At 39.4% G+C, this 20836-nt stretch overlaps 1 protein-coding gene across 14 annotated transcripts in view; it reads left to right on the forward strand.

Moving 5' to 3' along the window:
• The window catches only part of CHD9 (chromodomain helicase DNA binding protein 9), a 204980-nt gene that overhangs the window by 148264 nt on the left and 35880 nt on the right, over positions 1-20836 (forward strand). For all 14 annotated transcript variants that reach the window (XM_090061866.1, XM_090061871.1, XM_090061872.1 and 11 more), the window contains 14 exons: positions 1047-1214; positions 2158-2337; positions 8081-8191; positions 9674-9870; positions 11123-11322; positions 11774-11933; positions 13810-13899; positions 14667-14770; positions 14847-14964; positions 15427-15484; positions 15789-15831; positions 16752-16971; positions 17133-17335; positions 17588-18493. In XM_090061866.1, coding sequence (XP_089917992.1) covers positions 1047-1214; positions 2158-2337; positions 8081-8191; positions 9674-9870; positions 11123-11322; positions 11774-11933; positions 13810-13899; positions 14667-14770; positions 14847-14964; positions 15427-15484; positions 15789-15831; positions 16752-16971; positions 17133-17335; positions 17588-18493 — 2758 coding nt within the window. The remainder of the gene's footprint in view (positions 1-1046; positions 1215-2157; positions 2338-8080; positions 8192-9673; positions 9871-11122; positions 11323-11773; positions 11934-13809; positions 13900-14666; positions 14771-14846; positions 14965-15426; positions 15485-15788; positions 15832-16751; positions 16972-17132; positions 17336-17587; positions 18494-20836) is intronic.

The following is a 20836-nucleotide window of genomic DNA, read 5'->3' on the forward strand; positions in this document are numbered from 1 at the left end:
TGTAGGAAACAGATCATGGCTCTGCCCCAGCTCCTTGCAGTGGTGACAGCGTGGTCTGGAGCTGGGGCAGAGCCGCAATCCGCTCCCTGCACGCCCCTGCCTGAAGCATGCAGGCTGCAGATTGCAGTTCTGTCCTAGCTCTGGACCATGCTGTTGCCATCACAAGATCCCAGCTGGACTCTCGAGCAGCTCCCTGCCCTGCTTTGCACTCTACCAGTAGGGGTGGCACTGGGGAGGGTTTGGAGGGGGACACTATAGCCACCCCAAAATTCTCCATAGCCCCCTGTAGCCACCACTCCCAGTGGTGCTGCCGCGGCCCGCCCCACCAGGAAGAGGTTGGCGCCTCTGCTGCCTGCCTGCCAGCATTGCTGGGGCCCATTTTTCCACAGAAATCCAGGTCCTGTGCTGTCATAGTGGGGCTGCTGCTAGGGTCTCCATGGAAACCAGCCCCAGCCACACAGGCAGGAGCTGCTGGGAAGTGGAGTCCACTGGTGGCCAGACTTTGCCCACCTCTAATTTAATGACATAGGAAAATTGGAGGTGGTTATTATATACAAGCAGATAAAAATATAATGAAAAGATAGAGAATTTTCATAACTTATTAAAACCAGAAGTAGTAGAATTGTTCAGTTTAAGTACTTAAAAATATTTCAAATGGAAGATCAGCCAGAGAATAGACCAAACTGAAGAAAGGTATTCTGGAATCAGCATAATCTGTAAATTGCTTTTTGGCTACCATTTTATTTGTGTTTTGGAGATATTTAGACTATTGAAAAATCAGTGACTTATTTACAAAAGTTTATACATGATATCTTTGTTTGATCAACCTCGTCTGTGCTCTGCTAACTGATCTTTCCAAAACTATTTTTGACATTCCAAAGGGCTGTTACATTTTACAGTTTCCATTCAAAAACATGTGAATGGACTTGTTTTCAAGTTGATTTCATCCCTTTATAGCACTTTACAGCTCAACACATTTCTTAGACCAAATCTCTTACTCCTAGGAAGAAGCCTAGTTTTATTCTTGCTGTTTCTCTCTTTCAAAGGCCCAAGCACGTTGCCACAGGATTGGTCAGAACAAAGCAGTGAAAGTCTACAGATTGATAACTCGAAACTCATATGAGAGGGAAATGTTTGACAGAGCAAGTCTGAAGTTGGGTTTGGATAAAGCTGTCCTACAGAGCATGAGTGGAAGAGAAAATAGCGTTGGTGGTGTATGTAGACTTTTTGTTTATAGAGTAAAATAACTGCCATTTTTTTAAACTACTTTTGTAATAATAAGGCAGTTTTTAAATTACTCTTAACGTTCTTTTTATAATTATTTGCATATCCATGTGATGTTTCATTGATGCAGGCAGATGAACTTGAGAACGTATCAACAACTTAGTCACAGTGTGTTTTGACCTTTTGCACAGACTGCTTGCTTCCTTTTATTCTCTTAAACTTCAAGAAGAATTTCTTTGATAGCATATCTGAAAGAAAAATTTAACTTAAAGTGTTATTTTATGAAATAATGTATTGTGCTACCTTTGTGTTACTGATTATGCCGCATCTTGAATCTAGGTTCCTCGTACTTCATGACGCTTGTAAAATTAACTATAAATTTTAAACACAAATTAAACAAAATCCCTTACTTTATTCCCCTTACACCATGGTATTATTACCTATTGAAGACCTCCACATTCAAATTCTGATAAACCAAAATATGGACTTTTTTTTTAAATTGAATAGGGTTTTTCTTAAGAGAAATGTAAGAGGGTGAAAATTTTGCTCCAAATTGTTATAGTCTACCATATTAGTACAATATTTAGCTTTTGTTTAGCTTTCACATTAAACATATATTTTTTGATGATTTGATTAAGCGCTTGCTTAGAGCTAATGTTCTCAGAGTCCTTTATCCATCAATGTATTGACTGAAGTCATAGTTCAGGAAGATAGTTATTTGGGCCCGTTTGAAGCTATCACTTGAGAGTGATAAATCTAAATACAAATATATGTATCATTTTAATGTTTCTGTAATTATAATATAGAACTGTATCTCTGTCTCTTCTAAATGCCAATTTAGAAGTTCAGCTTAGTTATAAAAATGCTGAATATGTGAGTATATTTTCAAGACTTTTAAAACATGTTTTTAAAAAGTCATTTTTATCTGTACAGATTCAGCAACTTTCCAAAAAAGAAATAGAAGATCTGCTACGAAGAGGTGCCTATGGTGCTATTATGGATGAAGAAGATGAGGGCTCTAAATTCTGTGAAGAAGATATTGACCAAATTTTGCAACGTCGTACAAAAACTATAACAATTGAATCGGAAGGAAGGGGTTCAACATTTGCTAAAGTACAGTACCGTTGCATTCTTTCCCACTTCATCTTGCTACTTTGTCTTTTAAGAAAGCTCTTATTATTGCATAGGATCAGGATAGTTGGGACAGAGCTAGATAAGCTTTTTAATACAAGACATTCTTTATCTGGTCATTGATGAAGAATGCCATGCATTCAAAAACTTGTCTAACTCCTGGCTGCATAGTTGGTGCAATTAAAGATATCACCCTGAGACATCTTTGCCTCTTGCATAATTTTTGGATCATCATGACTACAACGTCACTCTGACTCTAGGATCAGAATGACATTTACATTCTGTTGTTGAAAAATTTTATAGAATTGATATTTTGAAAATATGCTGCCACTTCTGCATGACTATTTCATCTTTTGTGGACATGAATATATAGATTAATATCATTTTGCCTGCTTAACATGCCTGTATAACACACACAAATGGCAAAATCTTATTTGTTATGTGTTCCATTGAGTGAATTATCTATATAAAGTATTCAGAAGTATGTATTTGAGTACCATAATTAAGTATATTTGGGTATTGCTTTAATAAAAAATCTGGGCCTACATACACTTGATGTATAAGAGAGCAGTAAATGAGAATACTGTAGTTTTGCTTTATTTTATATATTCATGTGACGTTCATTTAAAGACACAGAGGCTACAAGTAAAAAATTAACGTGGCTAATAAGCATTGAACTTACAGAATAACAAAATCCAATTTACTTCAGATACTGCTATCTTGGTAAGAGTTTGAAAAGCAAAGCAGGTGTAGTTATTTAGGAGAAGAAACAGGGAAATAACGTGCAGTAAAACTCCAGAAGGAGGAAGACTAGAACTGGAAAAATACTTAAGTTCTAGTTTCTTACTGTCATTATGGTATTATTCTAGTGCCAAGGAATCTTCATCATGGACTGCACTGGTAGGCCTGAACAAAAATAGAATAATCAATCTTTGTTTTTAGTGATATCATTGTAAACAACTGAAGAATTTCTTGATTGCAAACTGAATGTGACATTAGAGAGAGTTAAAATTTTTAACCTAAATGGGTCTCCGGACAATAGCCACTTACTGAAGCAGATGGAAATGAGAGAAGAAAACAAAAGAAGAGGTTGGAAAGAGGGAAACTTGGTATTGCTCAGGCATGCAGAGATAAAGTCAGGAAGGCCAAGCGCAGTTGGAGTTGCAGCTAGCAAGGGATGTGATGGGTAACAAGAAGGGTTTCTACAAGTATGACAGTAGCCAAGTTTTAAAGTAGACCCCGCTCTCCTGGGCTCCTCTCCCCCTCAGACTGGTTTCCAGGGCATCCTGCCCATGAGATCCCTGAGTGAGTCAGAGTCTGCTTTTCTGAAGTCCAGGGTTCTTACTCTGCTTCTCTCCATCCTTTCTTTCCTCAGGATCCTGAACTCAATCATTTCATGGTTGCTTCTTCCCAAGTAGCCATCCACTACTACATTCCCTACCATTTCTTTCCTGTTTGTGAGCAGCAGGTCAAGAAAAGCAAGGCCCCTAGTTGGCTGCTCCAGCACATGCACAAAGAAGGTGTCCCTAACACTCTCCAAAAACTTCCTGGATTACCTGTGCACTGCTGTATTGCCTTTGCAGCAGATGTCAGGGTGTTTTGAAGTCGCCCATGAGAACCAGGGCCCATGATCGGGAAACTTCCACTGACTGTTTGTAGAAAGCCTCATTCACCATATCACCCTTGTTGCTGTCCCCGAGAGATTTTCAACAGGCTTATCTCCAGTTTCATACTGGAGGTCTGAGCAATCATTTAACTCTTTTACATGAAGTCTAACTCTTCTCCGCTGCCTGTCCTTCCTGAGCAGTTTATGCTCATCCATGACAGTGTGTCAGTTAAGCAAGATATCCCACCACGTCTCTGTTATTCCAGTCATGTCATAGTTCTGTGACTGTGAGGACTTCCAATCCTTCCTGCTTGTTTCCCAGGCTCTGTGCATTTGTGTAAGGTAACTAGTCAGTTGTCCTGATTTCTCAGGATAAATGAGAACACTTTCCCTGTTGCTTCCTCCTGCTTGCTCTTCCTCCAGGTCACCCCCTCTTCTTGATTGTGGAGTCAGTTTCTCTTGAATGTCAGCCCAATGAAAGAAGAATATGGAAACTTAACACTGTAAATATATTTTATTTATGAAAAGTTCCAAAAATTATGTTTTATATTTAATGCATCTTTTCTTCCTACACCAGTAATTCTTTCTTGTCAATTTCTGGAATTCAGATATCCCCAAATCTCTTAATTTATATGATAAATTAAAAATATTAAAATAATTCTTTAAAATATTCCACTTAAATTTAACATTTAAATTTCTGCGTAGTGTTATGGCCTCTTTAAAGTATTCTTATTTTTTCCATCCTACTAAATTAGTCTCAGAAATTAGAAGCAGCAAATAATTCCTAGGCTCCTTTCACAGCTAAATAGTTCTCTACATAGTATCATTGATTCTCAAGCAGGGTGCCACAAAATCCTTTCACGGGTGATGCAGGGTGCCTGTGGGCTTTAAGGGCTGAGCCAAGCAGCCAGCAGGTGCTTGATTGTGGCTGTGGTGGCCATTTTAGCTATCTGGCTGCCTATATAAATACAGCAGTTTGCTGCTGGCAGGCAGGCAGAAACATTGCCTGGCTGCAAGGCTGAGTGCAAAATCTTGGAGGTAAGGGCAGGAGCTGTAGGGGATGGTTTGGAGCCTCCTGGTCCTGGGCATGACCTAAAACTGCACCCTGCTGGGAACAGGTGGCCTGGTGCGGCACAGGAGCCCCCAGGAAATACCAGGCCGGTTACCACCCTGGCGAAGGCAGGTCAGGGTGCCTTAATAACCCCAACTCCCACAACCAGGTGGGTTACGCCATAGAAGGGCCAAGGAGGACCCAAGTTAGAGAAAGAGCTAGAGGCTCATAGACCTGACTGGAAAAACTCTTGACTGGTCAGTGATGGGGCCAGGACCAAAAGGGCCAGGGGCCAACCACAAGGGATGCCGAGAGCTGAGGGCCTGGGGTTTCTGACTGGCCTTGGAAGTGAGGCCAGGGCCTGTGTGGCCAAAGGTCCCAGAGGGGGACCACACCTGAGAGGGGGAGCAATTCAGGGAGCTAGGCAGCCCCAAATGAGGGCAGAGTAGTCCACCTGAGTGGAGGGATCCAGTTGGGGTCCAGATTGGAGGATTCTGAGGTCCAGTGTGGGGCCAGTGAGGTTAACATATGTGGATGCCATCTGTGAGGCTTGGGCTGCAGTGTAGGGGAGGAACAAAGCCACAGATAGCGTCCCTGGCATCAGGGCAAGAATGGGCAGCGTCCTGTCTAATTAACAACATAATTATATATCATCAAAGCATGGCAGGTGAGGTGGCGGGAGGTTGGCCCAGAAACAGGTGGGTGGGCCAAAAACTGATCGTCGCCGAGAAAGCCCCCTGTTACAGTGCCACACAATGTTAGCACTATTAAATGTGCAAACAGGATTCATGAGATGAAGTCAACAGATGTCAAACAGGAATCCATAGTGTTAAAAGCATTCTGACCTATGGTGGTCTTTCTGAATTCTTTGCAACAGAATTGATCTATTATTTTTCTGTAATAAAACAGTGATTGAAAAACAAGAGCTGGAATTTTGTGAGGGGTGCTTTGAGTCTGAGAACTGCTGTTTTCTGTAGATTTACCAATGCTATTTTTAAATCTAAAAAGAAGGTGGACTTATAAGCATTTCATTTCTGGTTCAGGTAATATATTGAGAAATGGTCATGAAATCATTTGCAGCCTTCACATTAATGTTACAGATGTTTGTTATACATTCATCTTACACTAAAATAAAAATGGAGGTCCCGATCTGCAGCGAGCTTCATGCGGGTGTAACTTTGGGTGGCTATACATGTCACAGGGTTTAATCCTCATTAAATTAAATAGATTTATAACATTTAAACTTGTTTATTTTCGAGCGTTGCATTAGTGTTTGCACATACTAGGTTTTCAAATGAATTAAGCCGGGTCCCACAGGAGAGCAGGACAGTCCTGCACTGCCCCCACCCTGTGCCTTGACCCGCAGCTATGGAAACAGGGAGCCAGCACAAGAAAAAGGCAACGGCAAAAAAAAAAAAGCCTCAGCAATTCAAAGGGGTGAACTACAAAGTCATCCCAGTGCTATCTGGTGAACAAAGGCTCTCAGTACATGTTTTTGAGTGCCTTTCTGTTTGCACGCACCAAATCTATGGATGCAATGTTATAATTTGCAGTGAGCGAAACTAAACTATGTCCAAGGAGTTTTTAGTTTAAGTCTTTAAAAGAAAGACTTTTAAAGTATCCGAAAAACCCGCTTGTGCAAACAGGGTGCAGCACAAGAAAGGGCAAAAAATGTGATGTGTACAAACGCCCCTTTTGTCCAAATAGAACTAACTACAGTATCAGGGCCTTAGTTGGCCTTAAAGATTTCACTTGAGTAGTGATTTATTCTGTACTGTTTCCTTGTTGTAAGATGCTTGCCTGTAATTTTTTCCTGTACTACATGCATCTTCTGGGTTATATGCTGCATAGAATTTTACCCCCAATCTCAAAAATTCGAGGTCCTGTATGCATGGCAAGGGGTGCAGCTTTTGGGATCGTGAATAACATTCCTTAGAGCTCAGTCTCAAGATAACAGAAGTCTGCCAGCAGCCTTAGATTGTCTCAACCAATTAGAATAGCCTCAGGATAACTGTATGCTGTAGTTGCACAGAGCTCAATATATATATTTTTACCAAACAGTAATTAGATGCATTTTATTGTGCAAATCAAATTATCGTTTGTGAGATCTTTTCAGAATGAAAATTCTGTTCTTCATTTTCTTTTCTCTGATCTTTCCCAGATACAAGTTCCAGGATTGTTTGTTTGTTTTTAAGATGTCATCCATCACTTTTCTACATACAGGAATTTTTTTCTTTTGCTGTTCTACAATTATGTCATTAATTCAAAAGATGAAGGATTATTTCTTATTTGCTTAACCCAGTAACACTTCAATCTCAGAGTGAACATATGCTGTTTTTCACAGCAGAAATAAATGATGCATCTAAAAAATGTTTCCTCTCAGTAGTTTAGATCTTAGCTATATGGGAGTCAGGACATAATCTGTTAGGATTTATAGCCAAGAATCAACTGACAGATGGAATATACAGTGCAGCTTTACTTTAGCATCTCTTTGTTAGCTGTCACCTGTATTTTCTACAAATTTAGGGAACTTTGAAGTGCTGTCATGTACATATTTAATGGGAGGTGCTTTGTATTTAAAGTGTGGTCCAATTTTATGTGTGTGCAAAGTATGTACAGCAGAGTCGCATCTTACGTGGGGGCTGCGTTCTGAAATCAGCGTGTAAGGTGAAAATTGCGTATAGTTGAAAATCCCTTAAATCGCCTTTCCCACCGGGCTTGGCGCCGAGCAGCTGCCGCAGAACCCGGACAAGGTGGGCGTGGCGCCGCACAGCCTGTACATGCAGCGCAACAGCTGCGCCTTCCACACGCACTCCTCACCTCTCTTGTCCTCCGCCGCCCCGTCCCACCAGGGCAGCCAGCGGAGCATAAGTAAGCTGCCGCCCCCCAACCATGCCAGTGCCACGCTGTGCCTCGGCTGGCACCTGGCAGCCAGCCCCAGCAGCTGAGCGTGTATAGCTGAATTCACAAAAGTTAAATGTGCGTAAGATGTGACTCCACTGTATATATATTTAGTGTACATACTATATTTTTATGCTGTTAGAGGAACATTATATTGTTTTTTGCAGGCTAGTTTTGTTGCATCTGGAAACAGGACTGATATATCCTTAGATGATCCCAACTTCTGGCAGAAATGGGCCAAAAAAGCAGAAATAGATATAGAAGCCATCAGTGGTAGAGTAAGTATATATAGTTTTTATAATGCATGCAAATATTTTCAGGTGTGTGTATGTGATTTCTAAGAGTTATTTTTAAGTCTTCCTTGCACCAATATCGTCCATGAGGACTGTATATGTAGCAAACTGGGCTATCAGGTTACCACGTGTGGTGAACTGATGTTAAAATCTTAAGTCTTCAAGTATAGCAGTATTAGATTTATGGAGCTTTATCAGTTTAGGCATTAACTAATTATTATATTTGCTTTAAATTGGTTTTTTGTTATACTTGGTGCATGGGTCAGCACCTTCAGGACTGCTCAGTATTCCCTTAGGGAATGTCTACATGATATAAGAAAGTGTCATTCTGGCTCCTGAACCAGAAGCAATAAGCTCTGTTGGTGAATGCACATTGCCATGGAAATGTAGCTACACTGCAGAGCTAACACAGTGACTCTACCTTCTGTTGTCTTGTGCCATATAGATATAGTCTGAGTGCCCAGTTGTCTCAAGACCATTTTAGTGCCTGAAAGTAGCTGGAGTACAGAAAAACTCTGCTTTGTTTCCCTTAACCACAACCTACCATGGGTGCTGCAAAGCAGTTAATACAGGGCAAAGCTGTTATTACAGAACAGTTAATATGGAGTTGCCTAATTAGCTCCGCAGTTAATGTCTTGGCATCTATACGTGCAGCCCTATGTAGCCGCAGGCAGCTAATAAACTCCACAGCAGGTTAATATTTATAAATACAAATACTGTCTTGCTGTGGAAGTTTTTTGGGTGCAGCACTGTACTTGTAGATGCTGGTGGGGCTGGCTGGGGCACAAGGGTGCTTCAGTGCAGGGGCTGTCTGCTGACCAGCCCCGCACTGAAGCCACCTGCGTGCCCCAGCTGGCCCCTCTGCAGCATATTGAGCTGAGTCAGCAGCCCCAGGCTGGCAGGCTGATTCCTGGGCACCCTGCCAGCCAGGGCTGCTCCAACCTGTTTCAACATGCTCTGACCCTAGGCATATATGTAAACATGGTGCCTTGGAGCAATAAACTCCAGCATAATCTGCGCCAGAGTTTATTGCTTTGCATTAATATGGACATGTAGACGTGCCCACAGATTAATAATGTCAGCTCTGTCCTACAGAAAGACTCACTTTCTGTTGAAGAAATGCCCAGGTGGTCTATTTCAGTGTGGCTTTATGACTCCTCCTTACTGCCAGAACATAAAGGAGAATCTGGCCTGTAATTTCTGTGTATGTATGCGGTGCAAATTAAATGAAGGATTGCATATCATTTGTAACTAATATACTAGACTTTCTGTGAGAGTAAGGACATAGGACATGCCTGTCTTTATTGCATAAGAAACCATCAAATAGAGTATTTGTATTACAACTAGTATTTCTGTGATGTTTGTGCAGTCTGAGCTAATGGAACTTGGATAAAAAATTGTTTTTTCTTAACCTTTTTTAGAAAGTTTTACCAGCTGTCTTAAATGAAGTTTGTTAATTTTTTTCAGAACAGCCTGGTTATTGATACTCCAAGAATTAGGAAGCAAACAAGGCCATTTAGTGCTACAAAAGATGAGCTGGCTGAATTATCAGAACCAGAGAGCGAAGGAGATGAAAAGCCAAAACTCCGCAGACCTTGTGATCGTTCCAGTGGATATGGAAGAACGGAGTGCTTTCGAGTGGAAAAGAACTTACTGGTCTATGGGTACAATCCACTTTCTCTCACAAAACTATACATTTTTGCATATACAAAGTTTTTCTGTAGAAACATACTTTTTGTTTGGTAGGCAGGAATGAATTGTAGATCATAGTGTAGAAATTTTTTTTGGATTTGCCCTTATACTGGATACATTTTAATTGCTGCCAAGTGCATAAAAGCATAATAAACCACATCTTCACATGCTAGTTATAATAGGTTCACAAGATTACAAGTTTCCTTTTTTGTAGTAAGAAGCTTCCACTAGTCATTCTGGGGTTGTATTCTATCATAGATTTATACGTGTGATAATTTTTGTATTGTTATATATTTCACTAAGTTAAAATAGATAACCACTAAAAGCAAAACTCTTTCCCTCTTTCGTGTTTTTTAATTCTCAGCCCTTAAGCATATGGAGAAGGAGGTGCTTTAGGGAACTCAAACTGCAGCTTCCAAATAGGTCAGTTATAGAGCAGTTAAATCAACCAGCAGTTTTAAGGTGTATGGCATGCAGTGTTTTGGGCATCTGTTTGAAATTAGGAATTTATATACTTTCTGTAAATCTTTTATTCTCTGAGAAACTTTAACAGTTAAAAGGGGGATGCAATCTCTTAGTGTTAGACGGTTGCAAACTCCATGGATTGATATAAATTACAATTGGTGTGTGAAATTTATGATTTGTATTTACTACAAATCTGTAAGAAAAAGTAGGACTTTTTTTCAATAAGAGGCTGCTAAAGTTTAGATTCATTAGTTAGTTATTAGTGTCTAAATAACTGAACTTGTTTTGGAAAGTGTTGGACCCCCTCTATAGTCTGTAATTCCAGATGACTTGAATAGGGAATTTACAGGTCCTCAGCATTTTGAAAATCAGGCCAGCAATATAGACACCTGTGACTTATGATTTTAACTGTAGGAACTTTTCTTCTTGGCTATAGTGTATGTACTGTGTGTGGAGAGTAATATATATACTTGGCAGTATTGTAGCAACCATATTTAAAACCTTAGACAACAGTTGATATCTTTTAGACAGTCTTCCAGCTTTAATTTGAAATCGTTACTTTTAACTTTACAAAATACTGTGTGAAGCTTGAGGTGGTTAACTTTTTTTTTTACCACAGTAATTTAAAAAAGAAATGAAAAAAGCAAAAAAATCCCAAAACAAAATCCCTACAGAATCTTAGTGAATGTTCCCTATTGCAAGAATACAGATTGAGTATTACATTTAAAAAGTGCTGATATATGTGTCACTTTGGGCCAGGTGGGGTCGATGGAGAGAAATTTTGTCACATGGTCGCTTCAAGAGACAGCTAAACGAACAAGATGTGGAGATAATTTGTCGAGCCCTCTTAGCATATTGCCTTGTTCACTACAGAGGAGATGAAAAAATAAAAAGTTTTATATGGGATCTCATCACTCCAACAGAGGATGGGCAAACACGTGAGCTACAGAATCACTTAGGTAAAGAACTACACACTTCTGTAATGTTGCTCAAGTTATGTATTAAGGATTTTAGGGAAAGGAATTTAAAAAGAATTATGTGCCCATTCTTCATACTCGACTATGAGGCAACTTGCTAAAATGGATTGATGTGCTTTATCAGCATCAGTGTTTCCCCTGCTTCCTGTTCTTTGAAACATAGTACCCTACTTGCTAAGTGACAGCTGGATCAATTTTTTTTCCTTCTGTCCTTAACTAGTGAAATAAACCTCCAAGTATTCTTTCCCCCACAGACCAGGAGCCAATATCCAATCTCCAAATATAGTGAACCCGATATTCTGTGTAGCAGTGCAGATTACCATGACCAGGATGTCCCTTTTTTTTTTTAAGCACATAATACATTTTAGAAAAACTACAGATGATTTGTCAATTGTACATTAATGCTACTGTGTTGTATTTTCATTTTATGTAGGTTTGTCAGCCCCTGTACCCAGAGGTCGAAAAGGAAAGAAAGTAAAGACTCAGGCCAGCACTTTTGATATACATAAAGCAGAATGGCTTCGAAAATATAATCCAGAGCATCTACTTCAAGATGAAGGATATAAAAAGCACATAAAGCACCACTGCAACAAGTAAATATCTCTTGAAATGCAAGCACAATTTTTTAGTTTATCTAAAATTTTCTTCTAACTCTTCATTCTTATACACTTATCAATAAGACTTTTCCTACTGGTATGTAGGTATGGGTCTTTCGTTGCATTTGTCTGGTTTGAGTAAATGGGCTGTAGGGATCAGAGGGTGGGGAAATGTCTTGATATTCAGAGTTGCATGAGGGTGCATGGCATGGAAAAATCTGTAGGGTTGAAGTCCTCACCCATTAATATCAAAAGGAAAAAAAATTAATCAACTTCAATGGAATTGGGATTTTAACCTGAATATAGGTTACTTTGTAGGTTTACATGACAGAGTTGTGTTTAAATATGGAGACAAGTGAGTATATTTTTTCTGTAGTAGAGATGCAATGAATTGCCAAATAATCATAGATTTTATTGCTCCTTTAAATTGTTTTAGGGGATTTCAACTTTTGGGGCCTAAAAGCCATCTTGAAAGGCAAATTGTAATAAAAAAATTTTGAAAAGCCACTAATATTACAGAAAATATTTAAATTACCACTATTGTATGTATAAATAGTATATAAAATTAAAAGTATGTTAAACAAATATTTTGTTAAAGGGGGAACAATCTAAGTTGTAATTTTTGAAATGCCAAATTTGAAGTTTCCTGTGCACCTTAATTTCAGCTTCCTAATATTTCTTTCTTGTACAGTAAATGAACAAGTGTTTCTGTATAAAAATAGTGGTTATGTAATTAATGACTTAATAATGCATATGAAGTACGTACATTTAATATAATAAATGTACAAGAGGGCTGAATTAGGGGTGTGTGAGCATCTATTAATCTGACTTGCAGGTCAGAGTACTTGACTTGGTGATTTAAATATTCTTCTACTATGGTGATTTTGTAGGCAGTTTCTGAGGCTATTTTGAAAAGGAAGACAGTAAATATAAGTTCTATTATGTGCCCTAGTAGTACAGCACCATCAGCATGGTTTGCAAAACTTTCAACGCCATGACAGAGATACCAGCTGAGTTACAGAACTAATAATTACCTTTGGCCAAGAAAATTAATTCCACTTCTATTTAAAAGAAAAGGAAAGGGGTTTGGGGAAATTTCATTCAAAGTCATAATAAAAATCCAGTATTTCCCAAGTCAAAATATTCTCCTTGGGAGCCTGGAAGGCTTTGCAAATATAGCGTTGCTTCCATTCTGTAGTCAAGCTGCTGAAGAGCTTGGGATTGTAGGAGCTGGAATTACAAGTCTTGCCACAACTTATCTGGGAACCCGGAAGCCCTGAGAGTCCTAATTTATAAACTGACCCAATTTTTGGCAACTTGCCTCAGCAGGTTGGCACAGAGCAAGGACTTTTCAGGTTTCCCTGGCTTCTCAGTGTTTGGGAGATGTCTCCTCCTTTTCTTAAAGTTCCTGATATAAAACGGTGCTAATAGTGGTGCTTATATCTCAATTATTGTCCTGACTTTAGAATATTATAACACTGTAGGCCAAAATTTTCCTGAAGAGTACAAGAGAGGAAAAAGGAAAATGGCCAATTTTAATCTTTTATAATTCAGCCAAGCCTGAACATTATTTTTAGGCAGCAAGGAAGGAAAAAGCATGTCTTTTAACGGCAGATCTTGGTACCCCCCTGTATTTCAAAGTGTATCAAAGAATGGAATGGGTAGAAGTCTGGTTGCAAGCATATCTTATATAACGAAAAGTGTTAGTCTCCTTCCATGAATGATGGGAATTAAGGAAAGTGTGTGAACACAAAAAATGAACAATGACGCTCCAATCCCTGAATCAAGCCAATTACATACAAAAGTATCTTGTTAAATAGAAGACCTCAAGCGAGTTCTAATATGTGGGTCTTTTTTGTGTGTTTGTATTTAGAGTCTTGCTACGAGTAAGGATGCTGTATTATTTAAAACAAGAAGTCATTGGAAATGATTTCCAAAAAGTTTTTGATGGAGCTGATGCCAGGTGAATGATACTGAGAGGTTTTTGTTTGTTTGTTTGTTTGTTTTTGTTTTTTTAAATGTAAACTTTTCAGTAGCATTTCAAGATATTTAATAGGGTCATATGACAAATAACATATGGTGTTTGACAGTCACAAAAAACTTCCTGTCTCCTATTTATCATTAACAATTATCAGTTGTTGTTGATTTAAAATATTTGTAAGATCACTGTACAAAATAAATGTAATAAATTGGATGTAAATATACTTATAACATTTTTTACTCTGTCAGATAGATTTCCTCTGCTACTAAGTGTGCAGGTTTAGTTGAGTCTCATTTTATCTTATTGAAGTCAACAGCAACATTTTCACTGATTTCAGTGACGTTTAAAGGATTTCTATGCTTTAATTTAGCCTCAGATTCCAAAACTTGTGAACCCCTAGTGAAAAATTATCCTTGTCCTTTATGTTCCTTTGTATGTGGTATGTACAGCTGTCTTTGGTATCTAACCTTTTCTCTGTTGGGGGGGTGTACACACATACACACGTGATGCAGATTTATAAAATATCATAACTACATCCTAAATATCTTTTTAAAAATCTGCAAACTCTTGACAAATCTTGATTTATCTTGTTTTTGGACATGGAGTTCTGTACATATGTGTTTCAATATATAGAAAAATTCATGCTTGCTTTTTAAAAAAATGAGATATAAAAATGGCACGGTGCAGACAAATTAAATTTCTTCTTTCCCTGTGTAGACAATTGACCTTTGTTTTCTTGAACTTTTCAGTGAAATTGATGTTTGGGTCCCCGAGCCAGACCACTCTGAAGTCCCAGCAGAATGGTGGGATGCAGATGCAGATAAATCCCTCTTAATTGGAGTTTTTAAGCATGGTAAGCAACAAGGATGGGGGTAGTGTTAGGGGGTGGGTGTGAAAAAAATGTTTATACTGTGTTTCTTCCCTTTCAGGTTATGAGAAGTACAACACTATCAGAGCAGACCCAGCCCTGTGCTTCTTGGAAAGGGTGGGCAAACCAGATGAAAAAGCAGTTGCTGCTGAACAGCGAGCAAATGATTACATTGATGGGTAAGAATATTTCAAGTTAGTCATGAGTGCATGAACTATTTAAAGTAAACTAGACTTGCATACTGAACATTCTTTTCTCAGTTCTTTTTACATTACTGTGATTTATGTAAATGGCATTACTTCTGTTTTTTCTAATCTATGTGATAGCAGGGGCATAACTAGTGATTTTTCTTTTCAGCCTGGGAAGAGATGCCAGAAAGCTGGGGTCAGGGTTTGGGGCAGCAGGGGGATAGGGGTGAGATGTAGTGGCGGCAGCAGTCACCAGAGAGCCCTGCTCTTATAACGCAAACTCCTTATGGACTTTTATTCTGACCCCTCTAAATCAGCACCTTGGGTTGGGCCCTATTTGCTAGTATGATATGATTTATAGTATAATATTTAGGTAGGGATATATTATTGCTATATGTACATTATTATTGCTTAATTAAAATGGATTACTTTATTGTATTGAACTTGCAACAGGGATGTAGAAGATCCAGAATATAAACCAGCCCCAGCAATGTTTAAAGATGATATGGAGGTACTGTGTACATCTGCTTCTTATTTCTTCTATTACAATGAGAGAGCTTTATTTCTAGCTTTGTAGAGCTGTTTATTTTAGCATTTTCTAAACACACAACAGCTTTTTTCCCCCTAGGAACCTATGGAAAGAATTTTTATTAAATCCTTTCACAGGCCTTACTATCCAATTATTCAAATATGACATCTATTACTATTCCTCTTAATGTTGTAAATTATAATTTGTAACACCAAGATGTTTTGACTACTTGACTTTGACTTACTTGAAAGATTTACTTTTCTGATTTATTTCAATTCTTTTTTAGGATGATGTTTCATCACCAGGTGATCTTGTGATAGCAGATGGAGGTAAAATAAAATAAACTTCAGGCCTGACCCTAATTTTGGTATCTAGATTCCTTTTGGTTAGGTCATGCTAAGGCCTATATCCTGCTTTAGAAATAGTGTAGAGCAGGGGTGGGCAAAATACAGCCTGCAAGCCAAATCCAACCAGTCAGAGATTTTATCCAACACGCAGTGGGTTCCTGACTCCACTTGGCTTAGGTTTCTTGTGCAGCTCAATTTCAGCTTCCTAATGTTTCTTTCTTTTACAGTAAATGCAGGGCTGGAGTGGCATAGCAGTCAGACTCCACTTTCTGGCAGTCCTGGTTGCAGCTCCTTCGAGTGCTGCTCCCAGTGTCACCCTGACCCATCTGCCCTGCACCCACTGTTGGGAACGGGGCAACAGGGTCTTCATGGAGACCAGCCCTGGACTGCTGTAGGCAGGCCATGTTCATCTGGGTAGATGGGATGGGAGTGGGGTGGGTGGGAGGGGCTGAAGCCAGGATCATGGAGCAGTAAGAACATGGAGCCATGTTGGGAGTGGATTGTGACACTGCCTCAGACCCCAGATGCACACTGTCACTGCCCCCCCAGTCCATGTCCTGGCCCAACCTGCCCATCCCACTCTTAGACGCTGTTCTCTGCCCACCTGTAGCCCCATGCCATCTGCCCAGGTGAGTGCACCCTGCCTGCATGGGTCTTGGGCCAGTCTCCATGGAGACCCCACCCACCCATTCCGTCTGGCACCCCTGGACCAGTCTAGTAATTGCTACTAAGTGAGTTTTGGTGAACTGTTGTGGGTGGGAGGGGGGTGCTGATCCAGCCCACAACAGCTTTCCGAAACTCTAAGTGGACCTCCAACACAAATAATTTCTCACCCCTGGTGTAAAACCTAAGGCACCATCAGAGATTAATTCATTTCCTAATTTGATTTTGTTTTAATATAGATGGTCCAATGATGGAAGGAGACAAAATTTATTGGCCCACTCAGTCTGCCCTAACAACACGTCTGCGTCGCCTAATAACAGCCTATCAACGTACTAATAAAAATAGGCAGACACAGCAGATCCAGCCAGCATTCCCAGTTCAAGCCAGTGTGATGCAGCCTCCATATGAAGAAGCTGCTCTAAATCCAAAAATGGCTGCTAAGATTGAAAGACAACAAAGGTATGTATAGAGTACAAATATGTTCACTTTAACCACAAAATGATATAAGAATTCAGAAAACACTTTTAACATGTTCTCTTTGCACCAGGAAATAATATTAATAAAATAACTGAGCTTCTGAATATGATTTTTCTCCCCCTTCCTTTCTGTTGCCCATCAAGATGGACAAGAAGAGAAGAAGCTGATTTTTACAGAGTTGTGTCTACATTTGGAGTGGTGTTTGATCCTGACAGAGGCCGATTCGATTGGACAAAATTTAGAGCTATGGCTAGGCTACATAAGAAAACTGATGAGAGTTTGGAAAAGTACTTATATGCATTTATGTCTATGTGCAGAAGAGTCTGTCGTCTCCCCTCAAAAGAAGGTGTGTATGGTATATCAGAGAAAATTATATTATACTGTGTGTTTAAAGTATCCTTTAACAATGGCATTCAGGATTGATCTTCCTGAATGCCATGCTTCTTGCTTTCCAAAGTGCGGAAAGATCAAATATGGAGTATGTGGTTAATGTTTTGCTATGAGCCAGGGAGATGTTAAGTGATGCAATCTGTATATTATCTGCATTACAAGTTGTTCCTTTGCCAAATACTCACACTTAATGTTTCTTTTTATATAGAACTGGTAGATCCAGGCATTTTTATCCAGCCCATTACAGAGGAACGTGCTTCACGAACCTTATATCGCATTGAGCTTCTAAGGAAAGTACGAGAACAGGCGCTCCGACATCCACAGTTGTTTGAACGATTAAAACTTTGCCAGCCAAATCCAGATTTACCAGTCTGGTGGGAGTGTGGGACTCATGACCGGGATTTACTTATTGGAGCTGCTAAGCACGGGGTTAGCAGGACAGACTATCACATTCTTCGTGATCCTGAACTCTCATTTATGTCTGCCCAGAGGAACTACAGTCAGAACAAAGTGGTATTATCGAGGACTTCTACTCCACTTTTGCATCAGTATCAGATGGCATTGTCAGCTTCTCCTCTTGCATCTCAGGCAAGATTACCAGATGCTAAAGGGAATGCTCTTGAGGATACAAAAGCTAAAAATGAAAACCTGAAAGAAGAACCTCACTCTTCTGAAGAGGAATCTATGTCTACAGAGGAGACACGGACAGGGATGAAATCTGAATCTTTGAGCCCAAAGAATGGCACACCATCACAGATTACAAACCATAAACCTAGTGCGAAGGCTGAAACTGATAGGCGCATGGTCGCAGCAAGGACAGAGCCCCTAACTCCAAACCCTTCTTCCAAAAAACAGAGACTCAACAAAAGAGGATCAGAAACTAGTTCTGATTCAGACTCTGATTCAGACCGATCATCCTGTTCTTCCAGGTCATCTTCATCCTCCTCTTCCTCGTCTTCATCTTGTTCACACTCTCGATCAGGATCCAGCTCTTCATCGTCATCATCTTGTTCCTCAGCATCATCGTCGTCATCATCATCCTCTTCTTCCTCTTCGTCATCCTCATCATCTTCCTCTGAAGAGAGTGACAGTGATGAAGAAGCACAAAAGAGAGGTATGTGCAGAGTCTTATTGCTATATTGTAACTGTTGAACCACCCTGTGAACAGAAAAATAACAATAAATGTGTCAGTAGGGCAATAAGAAAGTGCATAGTAAAAAGAAAAGCACACACAATAAAAAATAGTGTTATTTGATATGTAAGTGTTTAAAAAGCTATAATGTTCTATAGTTTTACTGACTGATTCTGTATCCAGTTTTTCTCAGCATTCAGCTGTGGCATGGGAGGAGTATACATTTTCTGATGGGGGTATATGTTGTGCTTCCTTCCTGTGATTCTTTTTGCTCCCCTATATAGGTTCTTTTGCTGTCCCTCCTGCTTTTTAACTCCTCTGTCACTGTTTTTAGGAAACCCACCACCCTTCTGTTTGCCAAAGTTAAAAGATCATTACAGAGTAATCTGAGGTGCTGTCTGAGCAAACCACCTGTAGTCATGAAAGAACCAAACCTGGGTACCAAACACAGATACCTAGATTGCTGCACCACCATTATATAAGTCCATTCCTTTTCTGACACAGTACAAGCCCAAATTTCTTGCATTTAGTTTTTTCTTTATTATTAACTACTCCATTTTCTGTGACAAAGAAGAAAAATTGTGCAAAAATTCTATTGTATTCAGTAGCTGCCTTGAACTGCTTTCAAGGATCAATAGAGTGAATGCTATAAAATAGTAATGACTACTTTTTTGGCAATGCATTTGGGTTGTGGAGTTTAAAGGGGCATTTTATATCTCTAAAGGTAAAGTTTTAGGCTGCAAGGTCAAAGGGTTGGCTATGAAAGTATGTTGAAATATGCAATTTATTATTGAGTGTTTAATATACTAAAGTTTTATATATGGCCAATTCAACACAGTGTTCTCGTGTTAATCAGAAAATTTTCAAGCACTCTGACATTCAGACTCCAAAATTACTTGGTAATGATAAGCGAGGTTCTGAATTTGGGAACACATAGCATTTTTATACCAGAGCGTCTCATGTATCAGTGTCCCTATGCTTCACAATGGTGGTGGTGGTGCTTTTTCAAAAGCTCGTGGAATGATCTTTAGTTGACGTCTCCCCACCACCATTGTGAAGCATGGGGACGCTGGTACACAAGATGCAGAGGCTGGCTGGAGCATGATAATTACTGCAGTCCAGCAGGCTTGATTAATCAACATTGGAACAGCCTCCAGGCTCAAGTACAGGCACCCACAGTATATAATTTTAAAAATCAAATGTACAGGCGTAATAGTCTTACCATCAGCAGGGCTTGTACTTCTATGTGGCTTAGGTAGTTTTGAAAATCCCATCCCTAGTAAACATATCACTATATTTTATATTTGAATAATGTTGATTTTTGTCCATAGTGATCTCTTGCTTCACTTGGCCAGCACTTATCCACATGGCATTTCTCTGTTCATCCACTGAGTAGGAAAGAAACTGGAGGTTTACATTCTGGCTCCTTCTACATTATACCTGGCTCAAGGCGAGACCATTTTGCCATTATCCATCCAATTCTTTTGTTCAACTAATTTATGCCAACTATTCGTTTGGTTCAACTAGTCACTGCTTGCAGCATCATATGGACACAGCTGGAGTGAAATCAGGCAGTAGCATTTGAGTAGGGCTGTTGGAAAGAACGAGTGTCTGGCCGCGTTGTCTCTGTCAGAACATCTTCAGCACTAGATAAGCATTGTTGAAGGAAGAACTGGCTAAGGCAGGATGCAATGCAATAACGTGTAGTGGAGGAAAGTGGTAATGACTGACTAAGAACTTGTAATGATACTGCTTAGGCTTCTTGCCAGGCAGCAGATATCAGGTGGGCTCTGAATTAAATTTATAAAAAAAGAGAAGAGGCTTAAATGAGTTAAGAATAAAACTAGGATGAGGTGCAGTGAGGTATAGACATGTGACAAGTACAGATATGTGGAGACTATATTCACTATATACCAGTAACAAAGTCTGCTACATTTAGTTGTAAAATTGTAGTGTGTATAAATCAGTCCATCTGTCTTTCTTTGGCTCTCTTGTTCTAAATTTGCATTGAAAAATTTAGTAACTGCTGGAAAGCTCTCTTAACTTCATTTTGCATAGTCATTATTAAGCTTAAGTTTTGTTTGAACAACAGTCACGGAAAATTTTGTGCAACTGTCCTGTAAATTGCATGCTTGATAGATACTTTATTATTTCAAAGTGCTTTAAGGGAAAGCTCTAAAACATTTGTAACAAATGTCAAAGTACACAAACATTAATGTTTATCACCAGAAGCTCAGCCATAGTGATTGAAATCTCAGGACTTCCCTGCTTAGTAATTGTCTTGCAGCTGTCCATGAAAACAGTTCTGTAGTTGATATAAAACAT

This window comes from Crocodylus siamensis, chromosome 9 (assembly GCF_052110815.1).
Source record: "Crocodylus siamensis isolate JL-2025a chromosome 9, ASM5211081v1, whole genome shotgun sequence".
Lineage (NCBI taxonomy): Eukaryota > Metazoa > Chordata > Crocodylia > Crocodylidae > Crocodylus > Crocodylus siamensis.